At 39.2% G+C, this 20,981-nt stretch overlaps 2 protein-coding genes across 8 annotated transcripts in view; one reads left to right on the forward strand and one right to left on the reverse strand.

Moving 5' to 3' along the window:
- Positions 1–3,863, reverse strand: part of cep295 (centrosomal protein 295) — a 73,892-nt gene extending 70,029 nt beyond the window's left edge. For all 7 annotated transcript variants that reach the window (XM_060933637.1, XM_060933635.1, XM_060933634.1 and 4 more), the window contains exons 1-2: positions 2,996–3,863; positions 376–576 (exon numbers count right to left, since the gene is read on the reverse strand). In XM_060933637.1, the coding sequence (XP_060789620.1) occupies positions 376–576; positions 2,996–3,103 (309 nt within the window). In that variant the 5' untranslated portion in view covers positions 3,104–3,863. The remainder of the gene's footprint in view (positions 1–375; positions 577–2,995) is intronic.
- Positions 3,864–10,020: 6,157 nt separating this feature from the next.
- gjb9a (gap junction protein beta 9a) lies at positions 10,021–19,172 on the forward strand. Its single transcript, XM_060933643.1, has 2 exons — positions 10,021–10,311; positions 17,676–19,172. Exon 2 carries the CDS (start codon positions 17,694–17,696, stop codon positions 18,477–18,479), a length of 786 nt encoding a protein of 261 aa, XP_060789626.1. The 5' UTR covers positions 10,021–10,311; positions 17,676–17,693; the 3' UTR covers positions 18,480–19,172.
- Positions 19,173–20,981: the final 1,809 nt, after the last annotated feature.

Raw genomic sequence — 20,981 nt, forward strand, 5'->3', positions numbered from 1 at the left:
GGTACGGAGCAGCTCGTCTCAATTCAGATAAGAGCATATTTCATTATGGAAGTACGGTGGACTGTTCCTTTAACAGTAATTCAAACACCATCAGGCACAAACCAAGGCATTTTCATGTTTACGTATCTACACTGATAAAAGTAAAAGATAATAAAATGTGCTGTTATAGAAAAATAATCAACTTCAGGGTGTTATCTGATTAAATCATTCTGTCATTCAGTCCCTAGTCAACATAAATAAGTAACTCTGCTTTGTCTTAGACCACATTACCGGACCTCAACGGTGATTATTTTTCTACAAGAAAATGTTCTCTTAAATAAATATGAACAGATTTTAAGAGCACTGGAAGGCACTGATCGTGCTCTGTCTCCTCACATTTAGTGTGGCATCACGGTGGCTCTGACCCACATCTCTGAGGTTCTCCTTGTAGATTTTCTCCAGGACTTGTATTCTCTCTCTCCTCTGCTTTTGCCACTCATCCTGGAGCGCTGTGGCAAGACTCTGCAGCTCTCGCTCTTTCCTCTCCTGCACTTCACGCCGCACCTGCAGCGCAATGTAGCGCTCTTGTTCCCGGACCTCCAGTTTCAAAATAAAATGATTTATTAAACAACACTATCAAATTTAAGCAAACAGAATGAGGAGTCTATGAATAAATCTGTATAAGATTAGGGCTGGGTGAGATTGTCAGTTGTACATGCAACACTTTTCTGTTTTGTTAGCAGTTTGTGAGTAAACTTAAATATTGTGATTCATATCATGCATCATAGGCATATCATCGGTATCGTAAAGACATGATACTCATGAATATCCAGTCATGGTATAATTACAAGTTAGGACATTTATTATAATACCAGATTCAGACCTTACTGGTGATCAGTTGACAGACAGATAGAGTGATAGATATCTGAACTTTACTCTTTTTAGACAGACAGGCAGGCAGACAAAGGAACTATTTTTTTTAAACAGACAGAGAGACAGACAACAGAACACTACTTTTTTAGACAGACAGACAGACAGATAAGTGATGGGCAGACTGATGGACAGACAGACAATGGAACTTTATTTTTTAGATAGTGACAGACAGACAGACAGACAAAGGAACTTTTTTTAGATAGACAGAATGATAGACAGACAGACAGACAGACAACATTACTTTTTAGACAGACAGACAACAGAACGCTGTTTTTTAGATAGACTGATAGATAAACAGATAGACAGATAGATACAGTGGTGCTTGAAAGTTTGTGAACCCTTAAGAATTTTCTATATTTCTGCATAAATATGACCTAAAACATAATCAGATTTTCACACAAGTCCTAAAAGTAGATAAAGAGAACCCAGTTAAACAAATTAGACAAAAATATGATACTTGGTCATTTATTTATTGAGGAAAATGATCCAATATTACATATCTGTGAGTGGCAAAAGTATGTGAACCTCTAGGATTAGCAGTTAATTTGAAGGTGAAATTCGAGTCAGGTGTTTTCAATCAATGGGATGACAATCAGGTGTGAGTGGGCACCCTGTTTTATTTAAAGAACAGGGATCTATCAAAATCTGATCTTCGCAACACGTTTGTGGAAGTGTATCATGGCACAAACAAAGGAGATTTCTGAGGACCTCAGAAAAAGTATTGTTGATGCTCATCAGGCTGGAAAAGGTTACAAAACCATCTATAAACAGCTTGAACTCCACCAATCCACAGTCAGACAGATTGTGTACAAATGGAGGAAATTCAAGACCATTGTTACCCTCCCCAGGAGTGGTCGACCAACAAAGATCACTCCAAGAGCAAGGCATGTAATAGTCGGTGAGGTCACAAAGGACCCCAGGGTAACTTCTAACCAACTGAAGGCCTCTCTCACATTGGCTAATGTTCATGACTCCACCATCAGGAGAACACTGAACAACAATGGTGTGCATGGCAGGGTTTCAAGGAGAAAGCCACTGCTCTCCAAAAAGAACATTGCTGCTCGTCTGCAGTTTGCTAAAGATCACATGGACAAGCCAGAAGGCTATTGGAAAAATGTTTTGTGGAGGGATGAGACCAAAATATAACTTTTTGGTTTAAATGAGAAGCATTATGTTTGGAGAAAGGAAAAACACTGCATTCAAGCATAAGAACCTTATCCCATCTGTGAAACATGGTGGTGGTAGTATCATGGTTTGGGCCTGTTTTGCTGCATCTGGGCCAGGATGGCTTGCCATCATTGATGGAACAATGAATTCTGAATTATACCAGCAAATTCTCAAGGAAAATGTCAGGACATCTGTCCAGGAACTGAATCTCAAGAGAAGGTGGGTCATGCAGCAAGACAATGACCCTAAGCACACAAATCGGTCTACCAAAGAATGGTTAAAGAAGAATAAAGTTAATGTTTTGGAATGGCCAAGTCAAAGTCCTGACCTTAATCCAATCGAAATGTTGTGGAAGGACCTGAAGCGAGCAGTTCATGTGAGGAAACCCACCAACATCCCAGAGTTGAAGCTGTTCTGTACAGAGGAATGGGCTAAAATTCCTCCAAGCCGGTGTGCAGGACTGATCAACAGTTACCAGAAATGTTTAGTTGCAGTTATTGCTGCACAAAGGGGTCACACCAGATACTGAAAGCAAAGGTTCACATAATTTTGCCACTCACAGATATGTAATATTGGATCATTTTCCTTAATAAATAAATGACCAAGTATAATATTTTGTCTCATTTGTTTAACTGGGTTCTCTTTATTTACTTTTAGGACTTGTGTGAAAATCTGATGATGTTTTAGGTCATATTTATGCAGAAATATAGAAAATTCTGAAGGGTTCACAAACTTTCAAGCACCACTGTAGATAGATAGATAGATAGATAGATAGATAGATAGATAGATAGATAGATAGATAGATATGCGCAGACAGACAACGGAACTTTATTTTTTAGATAGAGTGACAGGCAGACAGACACACAGAGTGATGGACAGACAGACCACTCATGTGAATGCAACATTACTAACTCACTTGCTGTAATCTCAGTTTTCTTCTCCTCTGAAGCTCCTCTCGGACCAGTTGCGCCTCCTCATTAGGACTCAGTCGACTCACTTTGGCGTTTGTACTTTTTCGTTTCATGCTCCGGTATTATTCTGATCAACTTTTATTCTAATCAGTTATCTCTTACAGTAAGCTTGAAATGTAGTTAATCCACTGTATCACTGCTTTATCTCGGGTTGCTAGCTTAGCAAATCATTTCTCCGTGGTTCATCTCTGACTGTTGTAAACAAATATTAAAAGGGCTAGACCTGTAGGACAGATCTGAAAGTTGTGTTTACTAAATCCATGCCAACGTTTCAGAGTGTTTTGAACGTACCGCCCATCCAAACCAGGCTTGACAGTTAAATAACTTGCGTAGCTCCCAGGGTTGCCAGATTACCAACACAACCACTCAAATTCAAAACATATATTAAATTTCACTATCGAAATTAAACTTCAACATAACATTTAGAACATTAATAGCATACTATACCTCCATTCACCTGTTTAACAAGGACATGATTAATCTAACTTTCAGAAAAAAAAACTGAAATCCTCTCAACAGATTAAAACACTTGCACAGGAACAAAGAACAATCTGGCAACCCCACTATCTACTAAAGTCACAACAGTTTATTTCCGGTTATCAGCTAGCAAGTTAGCATATCATATTTAATTCGTCGTACCTGATACCTGACCAGTGATTACTTAAACACATAATTTAAAAAATGCAGAATTTTACGTTTCAATAATTACATATATTATGTATAATTACGTTACAATAAGAATGTATTTATTGTTATAATCCATGTCAGGAACAACAGAGCTCTTCCGTTTTGAATAGACCGCCTAGTCTTTTCTCCAAGATGGCGGCTGTTGGAGCCAGGGCGTTTTTCTTCTTCCTTGATTTGAGGCAGTTGCTAGAAAGAAGTTTTACCGCAACCTGGTGGACTGGATGTGTCGCTGGTGCACCAAAAGCCTTTGGTCCATATAAATGAGATTACAGAAGTCACCCAGTTCTGAGCCTTTTTCAGCTTTTTCACTGCTTGCTCAGACTTCTAGCTGGTCAGTTTTGATGGTTTTAGATAGATTTCAGATTTGATTGCAAGTGGTAAAGTGGAGCTCTGACCTCTGGAGCAGTTCTGGATTCAGCTCAAGTAAAGCGGCGGCTACGATTATCAGCACCTTAAAAATCTTTTGGCCATTGCAAAAGTAGAAGAGACTTTCAATACGTAAATTCTGCATGACTAATTACTCAAACTTCCACTGGAAAAAAATGAGTTGATTCCCGATTACTTAGCATATCAGATCACATGACACCGTTCCACAATTATCGACACCTTTGTCCACAGTTATCGACACCATTCCACAATTATCGACATCCAGATGATTATTTATAAAAAATAATCGGTATGTGGTATTAAGTTAACAAAACATAGTTTTTATTTAAAATTTGTTTTACATACACTTATATTTAGTACAAAATATCTTTTATATAGGGCGGCATGGTGGTGTAGTGATTAGCGCTGTCGCCTCACAGCAAGAAGGTCCGGGCAGGGCCGCTGACAGCTTTGGCTGGGCCCGGGACAAAATGCTCTGAATGGGCCCCCCCCAGGCCAACCCACACACACACCCACCTCTCTTATCCCAGTCTCTACTCACTCCAACCCTTAAATGACAGGTATTCAAAAACCATTCAACCGGTCAACAACCATTTCATTTTAGCATTTCAACATTTTTACAGTTTTAACATTTTAACAGAAAAAAAAGCCCAAAACCAGCAACCTCACACACATTGTGATCCTGTGAAGTAATCCCCAATTTCACTGAATCTTTCCCCCCTGTACTGTAACGGAATAAGCGGTTACTGTTATTTTGTATCCTTTAACCGAACGCTATTAAATGTATTCCGTTACGCCCCAAGCCTGCATGCGACAGCCCCCGCAATGCCTTTCTACTATAATCACGCGATTGGGGTGCTCTTGAAGGAGCAGCGATGGACGGGGGATTTCGGGCAGGGCTGGGGGCGAACATAGTATACTGTGTGTGCGTACTGTCCAGTGTGAAAAGCAGAGAAGAACGCACCGCTCGAGAAACGGCGGGATATGATTGCGGGCTAATGTGAATATTCTTAGCTTCAATCAGATATATGAAACACAATGTTATTAAGCCGTTGTGGTTATGAAATGATTCAATGCCCTGTGCGTTTGATATGGTGTTCAGTGTGACTTGCTCTCCCCTCGTTTGTAACATGAATTGCGTGCCGCGCGTGCCTTGGTTGGGGTTACTTTACAGGGCTGGAAAAAGTTGGCTGTGTCTTACCTGGCTCAGCTGCCCCACTGCCTTTGCTAGTATACCTGCTGCATCATCCGAATCTTTTTTAAAATATTTATGCAGTGAGCCCCTGAGTCTCTTGGTTTCTTCCTCTCTTTTCTTTGCTCCTGACTTGTGCATGTTGGCAAATGGCACGCATGCTGATTGTCGAAGCGCTATGATCGAACGATGTCGTTTTTTCCCCTTAATCAAAGAGTCAGACCAAATCATTTTTGCATTAGGGGTGGTAGGGGGTTCTTGACGCCTTTTTCAAAGACAATAAAGGCAAAAGATCTAGAAATCATTTATTGAATGCAAATATAGCACATTTCTCCCCCAAATGAACACATTTTGAAATGAAATAAAATAATTTAATCGCAACTTCATGAGAGCCCAGTTCTGGGCCCTCCCCATTCCTGGGCCCGGGACAACATACCCGTTTGTCCCCCCCTGTCGGCGGGCCTGGGTCCGGGTTCGAGCCCCGTGGCCGGCGAGGGCCTTTCTGTGCGGAGTTTGCATGTTCTCCCCGTATCTGCGTGGGTTTCCTCCGGGTGCTCCGGTTATCCCACAGCCCAAAGACATGCAGGTTAGGTTAACTGGTGACTCTAAATTGACCGTAGGTGTGAGTGAATGGTTGTCTGTGTCTATGTGTCAGCCCTGTGATGACCTGGCGACTTGTCCAGGGTGTACCCCGCCTCTTGCCCGTAGTCGGCTGGGATGGGCTCCAGCTTGCCTGCGACCCTGTAGAACAGGATAAAGCGGCTAGAGATAATGAGAAGAGATGAGAGATCTTTTATATAAATATATCGATGTTGGTGCTTACATAAATGAGGAAGTAATTCTAATGTTTGTAAATAAATGAGCTGATTATGTTTAACCTGTGTCAGGAAATCTTTTTGTTCCACTTTCTACCTAGCCTGGCAAGCCAGACTAAATGTGAATATTTAGTCTGGCCTCGCTCGTAGACATTTCCGAAGGGTGGGGGTGGAACAACCTGCTGTCTTTCAAACTGTCTCTGTGCGTATAGGCCAACGCTCTGACCAATCAGTGCAACAGTGACTGTGACGTAGTCAGAGCAACAGAAAGCAGTGGGGGAGGCCTTGAAATAAATAATTTTTCAAAATGCATATTAATTAATAAACAGATTCTAGATATTAAGAAGTTTGGCGATAATGACCACAAGTTTGGAGTCTGTACCACATACTTAACATACACTCTTATTTTTTTCAAGTGTTTTTCAAGGGTTTGCTTAAACTGTTTTTGAGAGTTTTTATTTTTATTTAGTGGTGTTTGGTGAAATAATTTCCCTTAAATTTAAAATAACGGGAAAATAAGAAACAATCAAAAAGTAATGTTTCAAAGCTGTTTATTAATTCTTCGTACTGCACAAACTAGCCCCATCCTTTTGGCTACGAGCGGAGCCAGCTGGTAGATCAGACTTTTGCCATAGCCGGTCGGCAAAACAGCGAAAACGTCCTTCTTGAAAAGGAATGAGCGGAGAGCCTCTTCCTGCTCATGTTTCAATGAAAACTCCAAGTCTAATTCTTCTAAAACTGATTCCAAAGCAGAGTCAAACGTGCGCTGTTCACTAGCCATAGCCATCTTTCCTGTTGTGCTTTCTCCAGCGTCACGCAGCTTTGTCGTCACTCCTGCAAAAGCCCGCCCAAAGAATCCAAACAAAAACCTTGCGTTGTGATTGGCGGGCACGATTTGATGCCCGGGGTGTGTTGTTGATATGGTGTGAGGCTAGACCCACTTGCAGGCAAAAAATATTTTTGGCCGCTAGGTGGGTGGGTCTAATTTACTAGGCTACTTTCTACCCACTTTCTAAGTATTTTCCTAGATCGCATTTTGTTAATCATTTGTTGTTGTTTGTATTAATTTTTTCATTTTGTAGTTTACCACTAAATGTCGGCAGCACGCTGTCGCCTCACAGCAAGAAGGTCCGGGTTCGAGCCCTGTGGCCGGCGAGGGCCTTTCTGTGCAGAGTTTGCATGTTCTCCCCGTGTCCGCGTGGGTTTCCTCCGGGTGCTCCGGTTTCCCCCACAGTCCAAAGACATGCAGGTTAGGTTAACTGGTGACTCTAAATTGACCGTAGGTGTGAATGTGAGTGTGAATGGTTGTCTGTGTCTATGTGTCAGCCCTGTGATGACCTGGCGACTTGTCCAGGGTGTACCCCGCCTTTCGCCCGTAGTCAGCTGGGATAGGCTCCAGCTTGCCTGCGACCCTGTAGAACAGGATAAAGCGGCTAGAGATAATGAGATGAGATGAGTACTAACCCAATTTCCAGAAAAGTTGGGATATTTTCCAAAATGCAATAAAAACAAAAATATGTGATTTGTTTATTCATGTGAACCTTTATTTAACTGACAAAAGTTCAAAGAAAAGATTTTCAATAGTTTTACTGGCCAACTTAATTGTATTTTGTAAACATAAACAAAGCTAGAATTTGATGCCTGCAACACACTCAAAAAAAAAGTTGGGACAGAGGCATTATTACCATTGTATTATATCACCTTTCCTTTTAATAACACTTTTTAATTGTATGGGATCTGAGGATACTAATGTTGCAGCTTTGCAATTGGAATTTGTGTACATTTTTACTTGATACAAGACTTCAGCTGCTCAAAAGTCTCTGGTCACTGTTGTCTCATTCATGATGTATTATACATTCTCAATAGGAGACAGATCTGGACTGGCAGCAGGCCAGTCAAGCACATGCACTCTGTGTCTACAAAGCCACACTGTTGTAGCCCATGCAGAATGAGGCCTGTTATTGTCCTGCTCAAATAAGCATGGACATCCCAAGAAGAGATGTCACCCTGATGAATATGTCTCTCTAAAATCTCAAAATATGCCCCAATATATCAATTGTAATTTCACACACACACACACACACACACACACACACACACACACACACACACACACACACACACACACACATCTCAGCAATGCTGTGGGCACTGATGCCCCCATACCATCACAGATGCTGGTTTTTACACCTTTCTCTGATAACAGACTGGATGGTCGTGTTCATCTTTGGCACTGAGAACTCGACATCCGTTTTTTCCAAAAACAAGCTGAAATGTGGACTCATCTGACCACAGCACACATTTCCATTGTCTTTCGGTCCATCTGAGATGAATTCAGGCCCAGAGAAATTGGCGGCATTTCTGCATAGAATTGATGAATGGCTTCCTCCTTGTGTAATACAGTTTCATGTTGCATTTCTGGACGCAGTGGCGGACTGTGTTAAGTGACAACAGTTTTCCAAAGTGCTCCCGAGGCCATGTGGCTATATTTGTCACATTAGCATGACGGCTTCTCAGGCAGTGCTGCCTGAGGGCTCGAAGGTCACGCACATTCAGCAGTGGTTTCTGACCTTGCCCTTTACGCACTGAGATGTTTCCGAATTCCCTGAATATTTTCACAATATTATGTCCTGTAAATTTTGAAAGACCTAAAATCTTGTGTTGAGAAATGTTCTGTTTGAATTGACAAACAATTCTCTCATGAATACTGGTACAAAGAGGTGAGCTACGACTCATCCTTGCTTGCAAAGACTGAGCCTTTGGTGCTGCTCTTTTTATACCCAATCATTATGCCTTTACCTGTTACCAATTAACCTGCTTATTGTGGAATCTTCCAAAATGGTGTTACTTCAATAAACTTTTCAATCTTATTTTGCCTCTGTCCCAACTTTTTTTTGAGTGTGTTGCAGGCATCAAATTCTAACTTTGTTTATATTTACAAAATACAATTAAGTTGGTCAGTAAAACTCTTGAAAATCTTTTCTTTGTACTTTTGTATAGTTACATAAAGGTTCACATTAATTAAGAAATCACAGATTTTTGTTTTTATTGCACTTTGGGAAATATCCCAACTTTTCTGGAAATGAGGTTAGTAGTTTCAAGTTTGTAATTTGATTAAATATCTTGCCAATCTGAACTCCAATATATGTGACAAGAACTGGGCAAACAAACAATCCCTTGATGTATTTTAATTCAATTCATTTTTTTTTTGTATGGCACTTTTATAATTACTGTAGATATTATCACAAAGCAGCTTTACAAGGATCTGGAGGTAGATTTGTATTTAGATTAACAAGCAAGCTAGAGGTGAAACCAGCAAAGAAAATACCCTAAGATGACATGAGGAAGAAACCATGAATGGAACCTGGGACAAAAAGAAACCAATCCTCTTCTGGATTAGACCGGATGAGTGGGATAGAAGGATTATATACAGTATCATTCGAGTATATAGGTGTAGAAGAGTGCAAACAAACTGTAGACTACAAAGTGTATTGAAAGGTTGTTTGGTATGAGCAAATTGTGAATAAGTATCCTGGGATGAGCAGAGATATGATTGCAGCAGTAGTATTTAAGTACAAATCTGTAATGTGTAGGTGAAACTATCCACTGAAGCAAGGATGAGACTTCCAGAGGAGACGGAAGAGAAAAAAATCTCCTTCTTTGGCAACTTTGCCTTTATTTATTCTTAGCAGTCACACCCAGTGATCTAAACCCAGTGCCCACCATGGCAGGGGAAACTATGTTGAATTATCTCCTCAATCAAAGCCTATGAAGTAATTTCATGCTTCAGCTTGAGCAAGTGGTTAACATGCAAAGACATGTCAAGGAATGTGTAAAGGAATGATTCGTTTTGTGTCAGAAATACCACTTTAAAGAGCTGTCTCTGTGACAGCTTATGTATCACTCAGTGTGTAAAGTTGTAGCAGCTGTGTTTAGGACAGAGATGAGATGGTGATGTATTTGGTCTTGTAGGATTTCTATCATCTTATGTAAGATGACGCCTCATGCATACAAAACACCACCCTGTTCTTTCTCTGTGATTAGGAAAATTACCTAAAGGCTGGGTGAATTCTATGTTTGTGTAAGATCTCAAATCAAGTTTGACTGGATTCCTCTGAACACAGATACAGTTTGAGTTCTTTGTTCAGCTTCAGCACAACTCTGGCCGGTTTACGAGAAGGTAAGCTTCAACTGAAGGATATGTTTGAAGTTAAAAGTATGTGTATGAAGTTTTTGGAATTTGTCTTTGTGGAGGTTCGTTTAGTTTTATTTTGACGAGATGTGTACGAAATAAAGTCACATCAATTATCACAAATTTCAGAAGTATTTCTCTGGGTTTTGATCTTGTAAAGGTAAAAGATAGGTTTGGGTTTTGGAAACAAGGGTTTTGTCAAATATCTTGATCAGAATTCTGAACAGAAGACGTAACCTGACATGGCTCTTTTAACGTTGATAATGATTTAAAATTACACAAGTGACTTTACTGTGAATAGGGTTAGACCTCAGTGTAGTGTAAATGCTGTACTTTGTAGTAAATGATCTCTAACATGAAGAAACAAACATGCACTAAGATTTATTAAACACTGTAAATTTACATTTCCTTATATGGGTGTACGTGTTTGTACTCAGGTATGTTTATAATTCTCATCTCATCTCATTATGTTTGGAATTCTCTAAATGTTTGGAATTATAATGGGCTTCCATCTCATTCATCTCATTATCTCTAGCCGCTTTATCCTGTTCTACAGGGTCGCAGGCAAGCTGGAGCCTATCCCAGCTGACTACGGGCGAAAGGCGGGGTACACCCTGGACAAGTCGCCAGGTCATCACAGGGCTGACACATAGACACAGACAACCATTCACACTCACATTCACACCTACGGTCAATTTAGAGTCACCAGTTAACCTAACCTGCATGTCTTTGGACTGTGGGGAAAACCGGAGCACCCGGAGGAAACCCACGCGGACACGGGGAGAACATGCAAACTCCACACAGAAAGGCCCTTGCCGGCCACGGGGCTCGAACCCGGACCTTCTTGCTGTGAGGCGACAGCGCTAACCACTACACCACCGTGCCGCCATGTTTATAATTATAGATATAAAATTTTATAGTAAATTAAAATAAAACATTTATTTTCAGAAATCATTTGCCATAGTAATCATATTACAAGATCATGACAAAATAAGATTTCTGTTCTGAATTCTAGTTTGAAGAAAACATCTCATTTTAGCATAAGTAATAAGTGCAACAGATAATAGAGCCTAATTCAAATAATAAAGGATGAAACTAAATAGCTTCTTTATACAGAGTAGCATACGCCCTATACAGTGAAACAGCTCTTTTAATTTTCTCATCTTCTAATTCTAATACTGTAGTTTCAGCTTTGTATAGTCACTCCCTGTTTAAACACTTCCTGATTTCGTTTCCATCGTCCAATTAAATCGTGAAAGATTATATTAATTATCTATAATGCTGTTAATGTGTACTGAATCTGCGTGAGCTCCATCCTCCTCCTCCTCCTCCTCCTCATCAGATCACTTCAGAAATGTGATTAATACCTGATCAGTTCTGAACAGTGTATCAGTTAACAGCTGTATCATTTATATGAAAATCAGCTGAGTTATTACATTATTGTACATACTGCACACGCTAAATGTTTGGAATTATAATGGGCTTCCATCTCATTCATCTCATTATCTCTAGCCGCTTTATCCTGTTCTACAGGGTCGTAGGCAAGCTGGAGCCTATCCCAGCTGACTATGGGCGAAAGGCGGGGTACACCCTGGACAAGTCACCAGGTCATCACAGGGCCGACACATAGACACAGACAACCATTCACACTCACATTCACACCTACGGTCAATTTAGAGTCACCAGTTAACCTAACCTGCATGTCTTTGGACTGTGGGGAAAACCGGAGCACCCGGAGGAAACCCACGCGGACACGGGGAGAACATGCAAACTGCACACAGAAAGGCCCTCGCCGGCCACGGGGCTCGAACCCGGACCTTCTTGCTGTGAGGCGACAGCGCTAACCACTACACCACCGTGCCACATAATGGGTTTCCATTTTTGGAAAAAAAAAAAAAGAAAAAGAAAAAAGCAACAGATTATACAGTGTGTGTGTGACTATACTCCAAAATATTTCTCTTCTCTTTCAAGATGCTTTCTTGCAGCATTCCCAGTGTATCACACACACACATAATTATTACTCATACCCAGTGGGTTTTTTGTTTGTTTTTTTGCATCCGTCAAAAACTTTATCATTATTCATCCTTCCGGCTTTGATTTTGTGAAAGTTCTGACATGATTCAATCTTTATTCCTGTTCTTTTGTCATGCTTTTTTCTTATACATTTGCATATTTAATCATCATAACTATCATTGTAACTACTGGTGTAAAACAGTTAACATTGCTTCACCAAACCAAAATGATGATGCATTCTTTACAAACAAGAAACTACAGGTTTGACCTTTGTAGTATAGAGAGATAATTTGTTTAGTATTTCAATAAAGCATAAATTATTTTTATGGACCATGTATCAACTAAACTGGAACATCTTTTTGCCATGTTTCACATGGCAATTAATAATATTTATAAATGTACTTGTATGTCTTTACTTTTGTAAGGATTTTTCTAATTTCTTTTCTACCCACTTTAAACACTAAAGACATTTTGTTGTATTTCTTTCCTTGTTGTGACATGGTTTTTAAAATCTTACTAATAAAACACAATTTGTGTTTAAAGTACAGTATACAACATAACATTTCATTTGAAATGAAATATGAGGTCATAGGACATACTGGAGCACAAACTGCTGAAAAAGTTACTACTGACACCTTTCTGTTTTAGCCAGCATTAACTTTTTCAGCAGTTTGTGCTCCAGTAGCTCTTCTGTGGGATTGGACCATATGGGCTCGCCTTTGTGCCCCATGCAAATCAGTGAGCCTTCGATACCTGTGACCCTGTTGCCAGTTCACCAGTTGTCCTTCCTTGGACCACTTTTGGTAGGTACTAACCACTGCATACTGGAAACGTCCCACAAGATGTGCTATTTTGGAGATGCTCAAACCCAGTCATCTAGCCATCACAATTTGGCCCTTGTGAAAGTCACTCAAATCCTTACACTTGGCCATTTTTCCTGCTTCCAACACATTAACACATCTTGCATCCTAATATATCCCACCGTTGTAATGAGATAATGTTATTCAATTCACCTGTCAGTGGTCATAACGTTATGGCTGATCGGTGTATATCTTTCATTGCCAAGATGGAAAAAAAATGTTTACTGGAATGGAGGGATGGTGAATATGGTGGAAGAAATAAAATCCATCATATGAACCATTCTTGGATGCTATGTGCATTGCCTTGTGCTGTCATTAACTTCCACAACAGCACAGGTAGTGTATTTTACCTTTTTGTCTTCCTCATCTTCTGTGCCTTCTTCTTGTCTCTTCTGGCTCCGAAATCTTTGCTGCAGTGTTTTTGTAGTCCTGAGCCAATGTTTGACTCTTTACTTTCAGTCAGTAAAGAGAACTGGTGAATGTTTATGTTTGTACAGGTGAGTTTTAATTGATGTCTCAACTGTTCTTCATGAAAAAGGGGTGTTCAAAGTGAGAGCTGTGCAAGCATGCTGGTGAAAGTTAATCAGAATTGGAGAATGTGCTGAAAGCAATGACAAAGTTCATACTTGTCAAAGAAATTGTATATATTTCTGGGACTTTAGGGTAAGAAACTGTAGAATGTGTATTACTAACAAGTTCAATCAAAATCAAACAACATGAACAAGCTAATTCCAAAAAGTTAGCACAACACTGCATGTAGACCAAACTCTAAAATAATTATTTTACTGTTTTGATATAAAATACCTTCAGTGAACTCTTCTGCTTTCTACCTCCAGCATAAGCATGTATCTGTAATTGGACCAACATGCAGCCTTATTCGCAAACATTTGAAATGAACTGATGTACTAAGTTGTGTTTGTACTTGGGGTGGAACTGAATACAATTATGTTATTCAGAACAAACAGTGCTCTAGCCGTTCCATTAACCTACTTAATGCACAATTTGAAACAGCGAACTAAAAGACAAGTAATGGAAGCACATGAATTTTGAATAAACTGTCAAATATTGCAAAAAAGTTTGTACGTTCACGAGTTGGTTTTTCAGATGATTTGATATAGAGGATATTACACAGTGGCACAAAGATATGAAGTTTATCTTCGAGTGGTGAATGTCTATATCACGAGTGACCGACGCAAACAAGTGAAAATATTTTCAACACAAGAAGATAAACTTCATATCTTCATGCCACTGTGTAATGTTCTTTATATTTTATGGACACATCCACAATAAATAAATAAAAAATACGCATGTTAATCAAACAAATTTTAATTGTGAACCGGTTCACTATTTTGACAATATGCGTCTAGTCAGCAGGAAAACATTGGGAGTGACATCATTGGAGTGAAATATCGGAAAATGTGTCACTCTGATCCATGATGTATTGCATATGAAAAATGTGAGTTTTCCAACACGAGAAGATAAACTTCATATCTTCAAGCCAACGTGTGATTTTCTTTTTATTACATAGTCAAAAGTCAAAGTCCTTCCCATGCCAGAACCTGGGCTTCCCAGGCAGCCCTCAGCCTATACAGCTAGGGTTACAGTGGGGGCCAGTCTTCTGGTAACTACAAGAGTTTGACTCCCCACTCACATCTGTATTGCATCATGCCTTGGCAGAAGGTACCTTTTTTTTTAGATGGTCTTTGGTATGATCCAACCACGAGTAGAACTTGCGATCTCCTGGTCGAAAGGCAGACATGCTAACCACTAAGCCAGCTCGCAGTTTTTATTATGGAAACACATTCACAAACAAAAAGTACCCAAATTTATCAAAACAATTAAATCAATTTCCTCACAAGTAACACAGAGATTTATGTCTCACACACACACACATTTGTCAAATTTATCAAAACACTTGTGTCCATATAATATAAAGCAATATTTCACCAAACTGAAAAGAGGAGAAAACCCATTGTATAACATCACTTAATGAAAACACAGACCATTTGCAATTGTGTTTTATTGAAACTTTTAAAAATATCTCTTGTATTGGGTGCAAAACTGCAATAGAAACCTGGCTAATGTGTTCTAAACAAATACAAATATGAATGAATAAAGGGAGCACAATTTTTGCTTGTTTTGCTCTAATTTTTTCTGAGAAAGTTTTCCAGAAGGGTTCACAGGGCATATGGTTACAGCAGGAGATGGGCATCATGTCTAGGATGAAACAAAAAAAGTTGTTTAAAAAAAGAAAAAGATGCATTACAACATCCTTAGTAATGGCCTGGTCAGGTTTGTGATAGTTTAAATTATGCAGCTAATTTGGACCCAATTAAATTTGAGAATATCACAGACAGGTACAAACTAAAATCCAGCATTTCTGGAGACGTAATGATATGATTCATGTTTAACTAAATGCATCAAATGCAGTTTAGGTTATGTACACTTGGAGGTTAAGTATTTGAATCCCTAAACAGATACAGGTACAGGGACAGATTGGGTCGTGGGTTACTAGTTTGTAAAGAGAGAGGTATGAAGACTTCTGAAAAAGTAGATATGGTTGTGAGTAATGCTGTACCAGTTATATATAAACACCAAACACTTTAATTTAGTCTCAGTGTGTATTCAATTGAGAAAAAAAGATAATGTTGACACCATTTGATTTTTCAAGGTTACTTAATTTTTTTTGGAAATAAAAAAATGTAAATGTTTTTCATCAACATACACTCATCAGCTACTTTAATAGGAACTTGTTCTTGATTCTAAGATTCCTGTTCTTGGCTGCAGGAGTGGAACCTAATGTGGTCTTCTACTTTTGCATGCTGAGATGCTTTTCTGCTCACCACGGTTGTAAAGAGTGATTATATGAATTACTATATCCTTCCTGGCAGCTCGAACCAATCTGGCCATTTTCCTCTGACCTCTCTTATCAACAAGACGTTTGTTTCCACCCACAGAACTGTCACTCAATGGTTTTTTTTCGCATCATTTTGTGTACAGTGCCTTGCAAAAGTATTCATCCCCCTTGGTGTTTGTCCTGTTTTGATTTATACAGGTTGATTTATACAAGCTGGAATTAAAATGGATTTTTGGGGGGTTAGCACCATTTGATTTACACAACATGCCTACCACTTTAAAGGTGTGCATTGTTTTTTGCATTGTGACACAATCAATCAATCAATCAATAAAAGTAAGTCAATACTTTATAGAACCACCTTTTGCTACAATTACAGCTTCAAGTCTTTTGGGGTATGTCTCTATTAGCTTAGCACATCTAGCCACTGGGATTTTTGCCCATTCCTCAAGGCAAAACTGCTCCAACTCTTTCAAGCTAGATGGGTTGCGTTAGTGTACAGCAATCTTCAAGTTATGCCACAGATTCTCAACTGGATTGAGGTCTGGGCTTTGACTAGGCTATTCCAAGGCATTTAAATGTTTCCCTTTAAACCACTCCAGTGTAACTTTAGCAGTATGTTTAGGGTTATTGTCCTGCTAGACCGTGAACCTTCGTCCCAGTCTCAAACCTCTGGCTGATTCAAACAGGTTTTCCTCCAGAATTGCCCTGCATTTTATGACCCAACCCTAATCTATACTTCTCCACAACTTTGTCTCTGACCTGTTTGGAGTGCTCTTTGGTTTTCATTTTGCTTGCTTAGTAGTGTTGCAGAGTCAGGGTCCTTCCAGAACAGGTTGACTTATACAGACATCATGTGACAGATCATGTGACACTTTGATTACACATAGGTGGATCTTAATCAACTAATTATGTGACTTATGAAGTGAATTGGTTGGACCAGGTCTTATTTAGGGGTTTCATACAAAAAGGGGTGAATAGTTATGCACATTCCAGATTTCTGTTTCTTCATCTTATTGTTTGTGTCACAATAATAAAAAAAAAAGTGAACCTTTAAAGCGGTAGGCATGTTGTGTAACTCAAATGGTGCTAACCCCCCAAAAATCCATTTTAATTCCAGCTTGTAATGCAACAAAACAGGACAAACGCCAAGGGGGATGAATACTTTTGCAAAGCACTGTAAACTCTCAAGACTGTTGTGTGTGAAAACCCCAGGAGATCAGCAGTTTCTGAAATACTCAAATCAGTCCATCTGGCACCAACATCCATGTTACAGTGAAAGTCACTGTGATCACAATTTTTCCCATTTGGATGTTTGAAGTGAACATTAACTGAAGCTCTTGATTTGTATCTGCATGATTGTATGCATTGTACTGCTGTCAAGAGAGTGGCTGATTAGAGAACTGCATAAAACAGCAGGTGGATGGGTGTTCCTAATAAAGTGACCAGTGAGTGTATCAAACCAGTTTAAATAAAAAGTACATAATGCAAGTTATGTTTTTTTTTTCTATTATCATTTTGTCCATCATGTAGATGGATGTGTTTTTGTACTAGCATAAATGATCTCAGAGTTCTATTTGCACATTTAAATATTTGTATTGTTGCTTTCTTTGTGCGTTTTGAAGAACTGACACAGATTAGAGATGAACTGGGCAGGGCTGCAGCTCCTCATCAGCGGGGTGAACCAGTACTCCACTGCTTTTGGTCGTGTGTGGCTCTCAGTGGTGTTTGTGTTCAGAGTGTTGGTGTTCGTCGTCGCAGCGCAGCGTGTTTGGAGTGACGAAAGCAAGAGTTTTGTATGCAACACAAGGCAACCTGGCTGCACCAATGTGTGTTATGACTACATCTTTCCCATCTCCCACATTCGCATCTGGGCTCTGCAGCTGATCTTTGTCACCTGCCCATCCCTCTTGGTAGTGGCTCACGTTAAATTGAGAGAAGAGAAGGACAAAAAGTACACAAAACTACACGAGGGTGCACATCTGTACGCCCACCCAGGGAAAAAGCGAGGTGGGCTGTGGTGGACCTACATGCTCAGCCTTTTCTTCAAAGCAGGGTTTGATTGTGCATTTGTCTACATCCTCTATTACATCTATGACGGCTTTGACATGCTACGGCTCTCCAAGTGCTCTCTGGACCCATGTCCGAATACAGTGGACTGTTTCATCGCGCAGCCTACAGAAAAAAAAATCTTCACTCTATTCATGGTGGTTACGTCTGCATTATGCATCATGATGTGCTTATGTGAAATGTGCTATCTGATTGGAAAGAAAATACATAAAGCCATAATTCGGCAAAAGGTTCCTGGACGGGTTCCTTATGAACACCAGAATGCTATAGATCATGGAAAAAAAAGACAGCAACACAGAATAGATCCGACACTCACCAGTGTGGAAAACCTCAACTTGCTCAAACAAACAATTTCGTGAACGGTTATTACCCTCCTGAACTGTAACTACAGTTAGAGAATATGAATGAATGCAGAGTCGGTATTCATGAATACATGTTTCATGTGAAAATCCCAATTATATATTTATACAATGAACATATTTAGGTGAAAATATTTAGATTAAGCCTGAAATATCTGGTAAATAAAGGGTTAAAACTCAGGAAAGTTGTAAATAGTCTAACAGAATAAGATACTTTTTTAAAAAAAAAATAAAAACAGTATGAATTTCATTTTAGGCTCATTGTTGGCTTAAATAACTTTTTCACCAGTTTTGGATATCATTACTTTTTTATGCTGCTTCTGTTACAGAGATGTATTTAATATACATTTGGAAATGCAGAGCACACCTTCAGCTCCTAGTTGTGTTGTATGAGAAATGATTGTGGAACTGTAGGAGGTGTGAGAACTCATGAAATCCTTGAAAAGAGCTGTGAATATAACAGAAAATATACACGTTTGTCTTTATCCCTTACAGTTACTGCATACCTGATTGTTTCTGTTATGTCTCAGGGGTCACACTTTTCCTACTTGTACTTGGTGAGAGAGAGAGAGAAAAAAAGAAGTGTCAGGGCTTATTTTATTTAAATCAGATAAAACTCGTTTGCATAACTATAGGAACTTTTGAAATATGCTTCAGTAGTATGCTACAGTAAAAATCTTCATTGAAGTACCATTGCCCTGTGTGGCGTCTTTAGGTTTTGAAGTCAATGTGGAATGTATGCAGTTGACCTTCTATCAACAGGAAGCTGAAATGTAAACAGTGAGCTCATGAACATTGTCAGTTTTCCCTGAGATAGTTTCTATCAGACTGTCTAAAAGTTCTTCTGTCTGAGACAGCATTCAATTCAATCCCATTTACATGACAATCCAACCTACATTACTTGTTATATAAATAAAAGTGTATAGCGTGATAGACTTTCATTTGTTACATAACAGTCACCTCTTGATCTTTCAGTAACGATTAAATCCCTCCTACACATTTTATCGTACACACACACACACACACACACACACACACAAATACTGACTGCAAAAATCCACAGTATTCCAGTTAAAGCTGCGCCTTTTTCCAGGCAGTATTAATATTTATAAGCAGCCTCAATCATCCCCTAATCAGTGGTGCTTCAGCCAAATCAAGTGCAGACACACAGAGTCCTATAAAACCTGACAAATCAATACATCATACTGACCAGATAGCTCAAAAGCAAGAGAAAAAGAAAAAAAAAGAAAAAAGAAAAAACAAAAACCCACTCACTGAGTTACCCACTCAGCTCAGCTCCTCCTACACATGTGCCCTAGCTTTGGCTCACACACATGAACACAGTGAAGCATCCCACACACGCACCATCATCACAAAGCCATCATTTTCTCTCCGAACCGCTTTCTTTTGTAGTCTCCACCACTTTCTGGTTCCTCATAGAAAGGACATGCTTTGCTCATTTCACAAGGTGTAAATCTGCAACATAATGGCTCTCTTGTAAAGGTTTTACAGCTTTGTTTTCTATAGAACAATTCACACTTGTATCACTTATAAAATATCCTGAGTTAACGGTAATTTCTAAGCAGCATCACAATAGGGTTAAAAGTCTGACCTCAATCTGAAGTTTGTCTCAAACATAGGCACAGGATTTGCACTGAAAGCCAAAATAAATTAACAATGCACCCTGAGAATCAGGGTTATACTGCCATAGAGCATAGTGTAGAACAGATGGAAGATACCACACTGAGCGCAATGTGGGTTGTTGAGAAGCAACAAAAGGTGCCAGCAAGTCACAGACAACAACAGCACAAACACAGAAGCATGAGATCATTTGTTCTGACCCATTTGTGTTTTATACTGGTGCACAATGCATTACATTTTTGGCCTCATTAAGAGTGAACTAATTAATTTGTCCTAAAATAGGCCTATTTGGCCACCCACATTACCCACTCATGTCCTCCCTTCATACAATACACATGAGAAATCATACATTTCTAGGCCATGAGACAGATGGAGAAAGAAGCTGAAGGCAGAAGAAGAGAGAGGGAGGCTGAGGAGGAGCGAGGAAGAGGGGTGTTGTTATAGCACACTTAAGATTTCCTGTCAGATTTTCAGCTGAGAGCAAAAAATAGCTACAGGAAAAAGTCCAATATATATTTCTGGTCTTTCACAGTTGCTTTATTGACAGCGGAGTACAATAATGCATTTCTATTGCCTTGTTGATATGCTTACAAGTAAAATGTACCACTCTGTAAATATTTGTGGCTGGCGAGTTGTGCAAACCTAACTCAGCAAACATGTTCAGCAGCACTGGTTATTAATTTATACTGTAATTAAAATAAATACCAAAAAAACAAACAAAAATAAAATTGCTGTTCTGATGACTCATTAAGAAATCAGTAAATTAACACAAAGCATTAATATTTGCCCTTCATACTGTATGTATATATATCCTATATATAGCAAATATAGTATTTTTTGACAAGACATTATATTGTTCTA

Source organism: Neoarius graeffei, chromosome 11 (assembly GCF_027579695.1).
Source record: "Neoarius graeffei isolate fNeoGra1 chromosome 11, fNeoGra1.pri, whole genome shotgun sequence".
In the NCBI taxonomy this organism is placed as follows: Eukaryota; Metazoa; Chordata; class Actinopteri; order Siluriformes; family Ariidae; genus Neoarius; species Neoarius graeffei.

What these genes read in the sequence shown, in the direction of transcription:
- gjb9a (XM_060933643.1), top strand. Translation starts at nt 17,694, where the DNA reads ATGAACTGGGCAGGGCTGCAGCTCCTCATCAGCGGGGTGAACCAGTAC.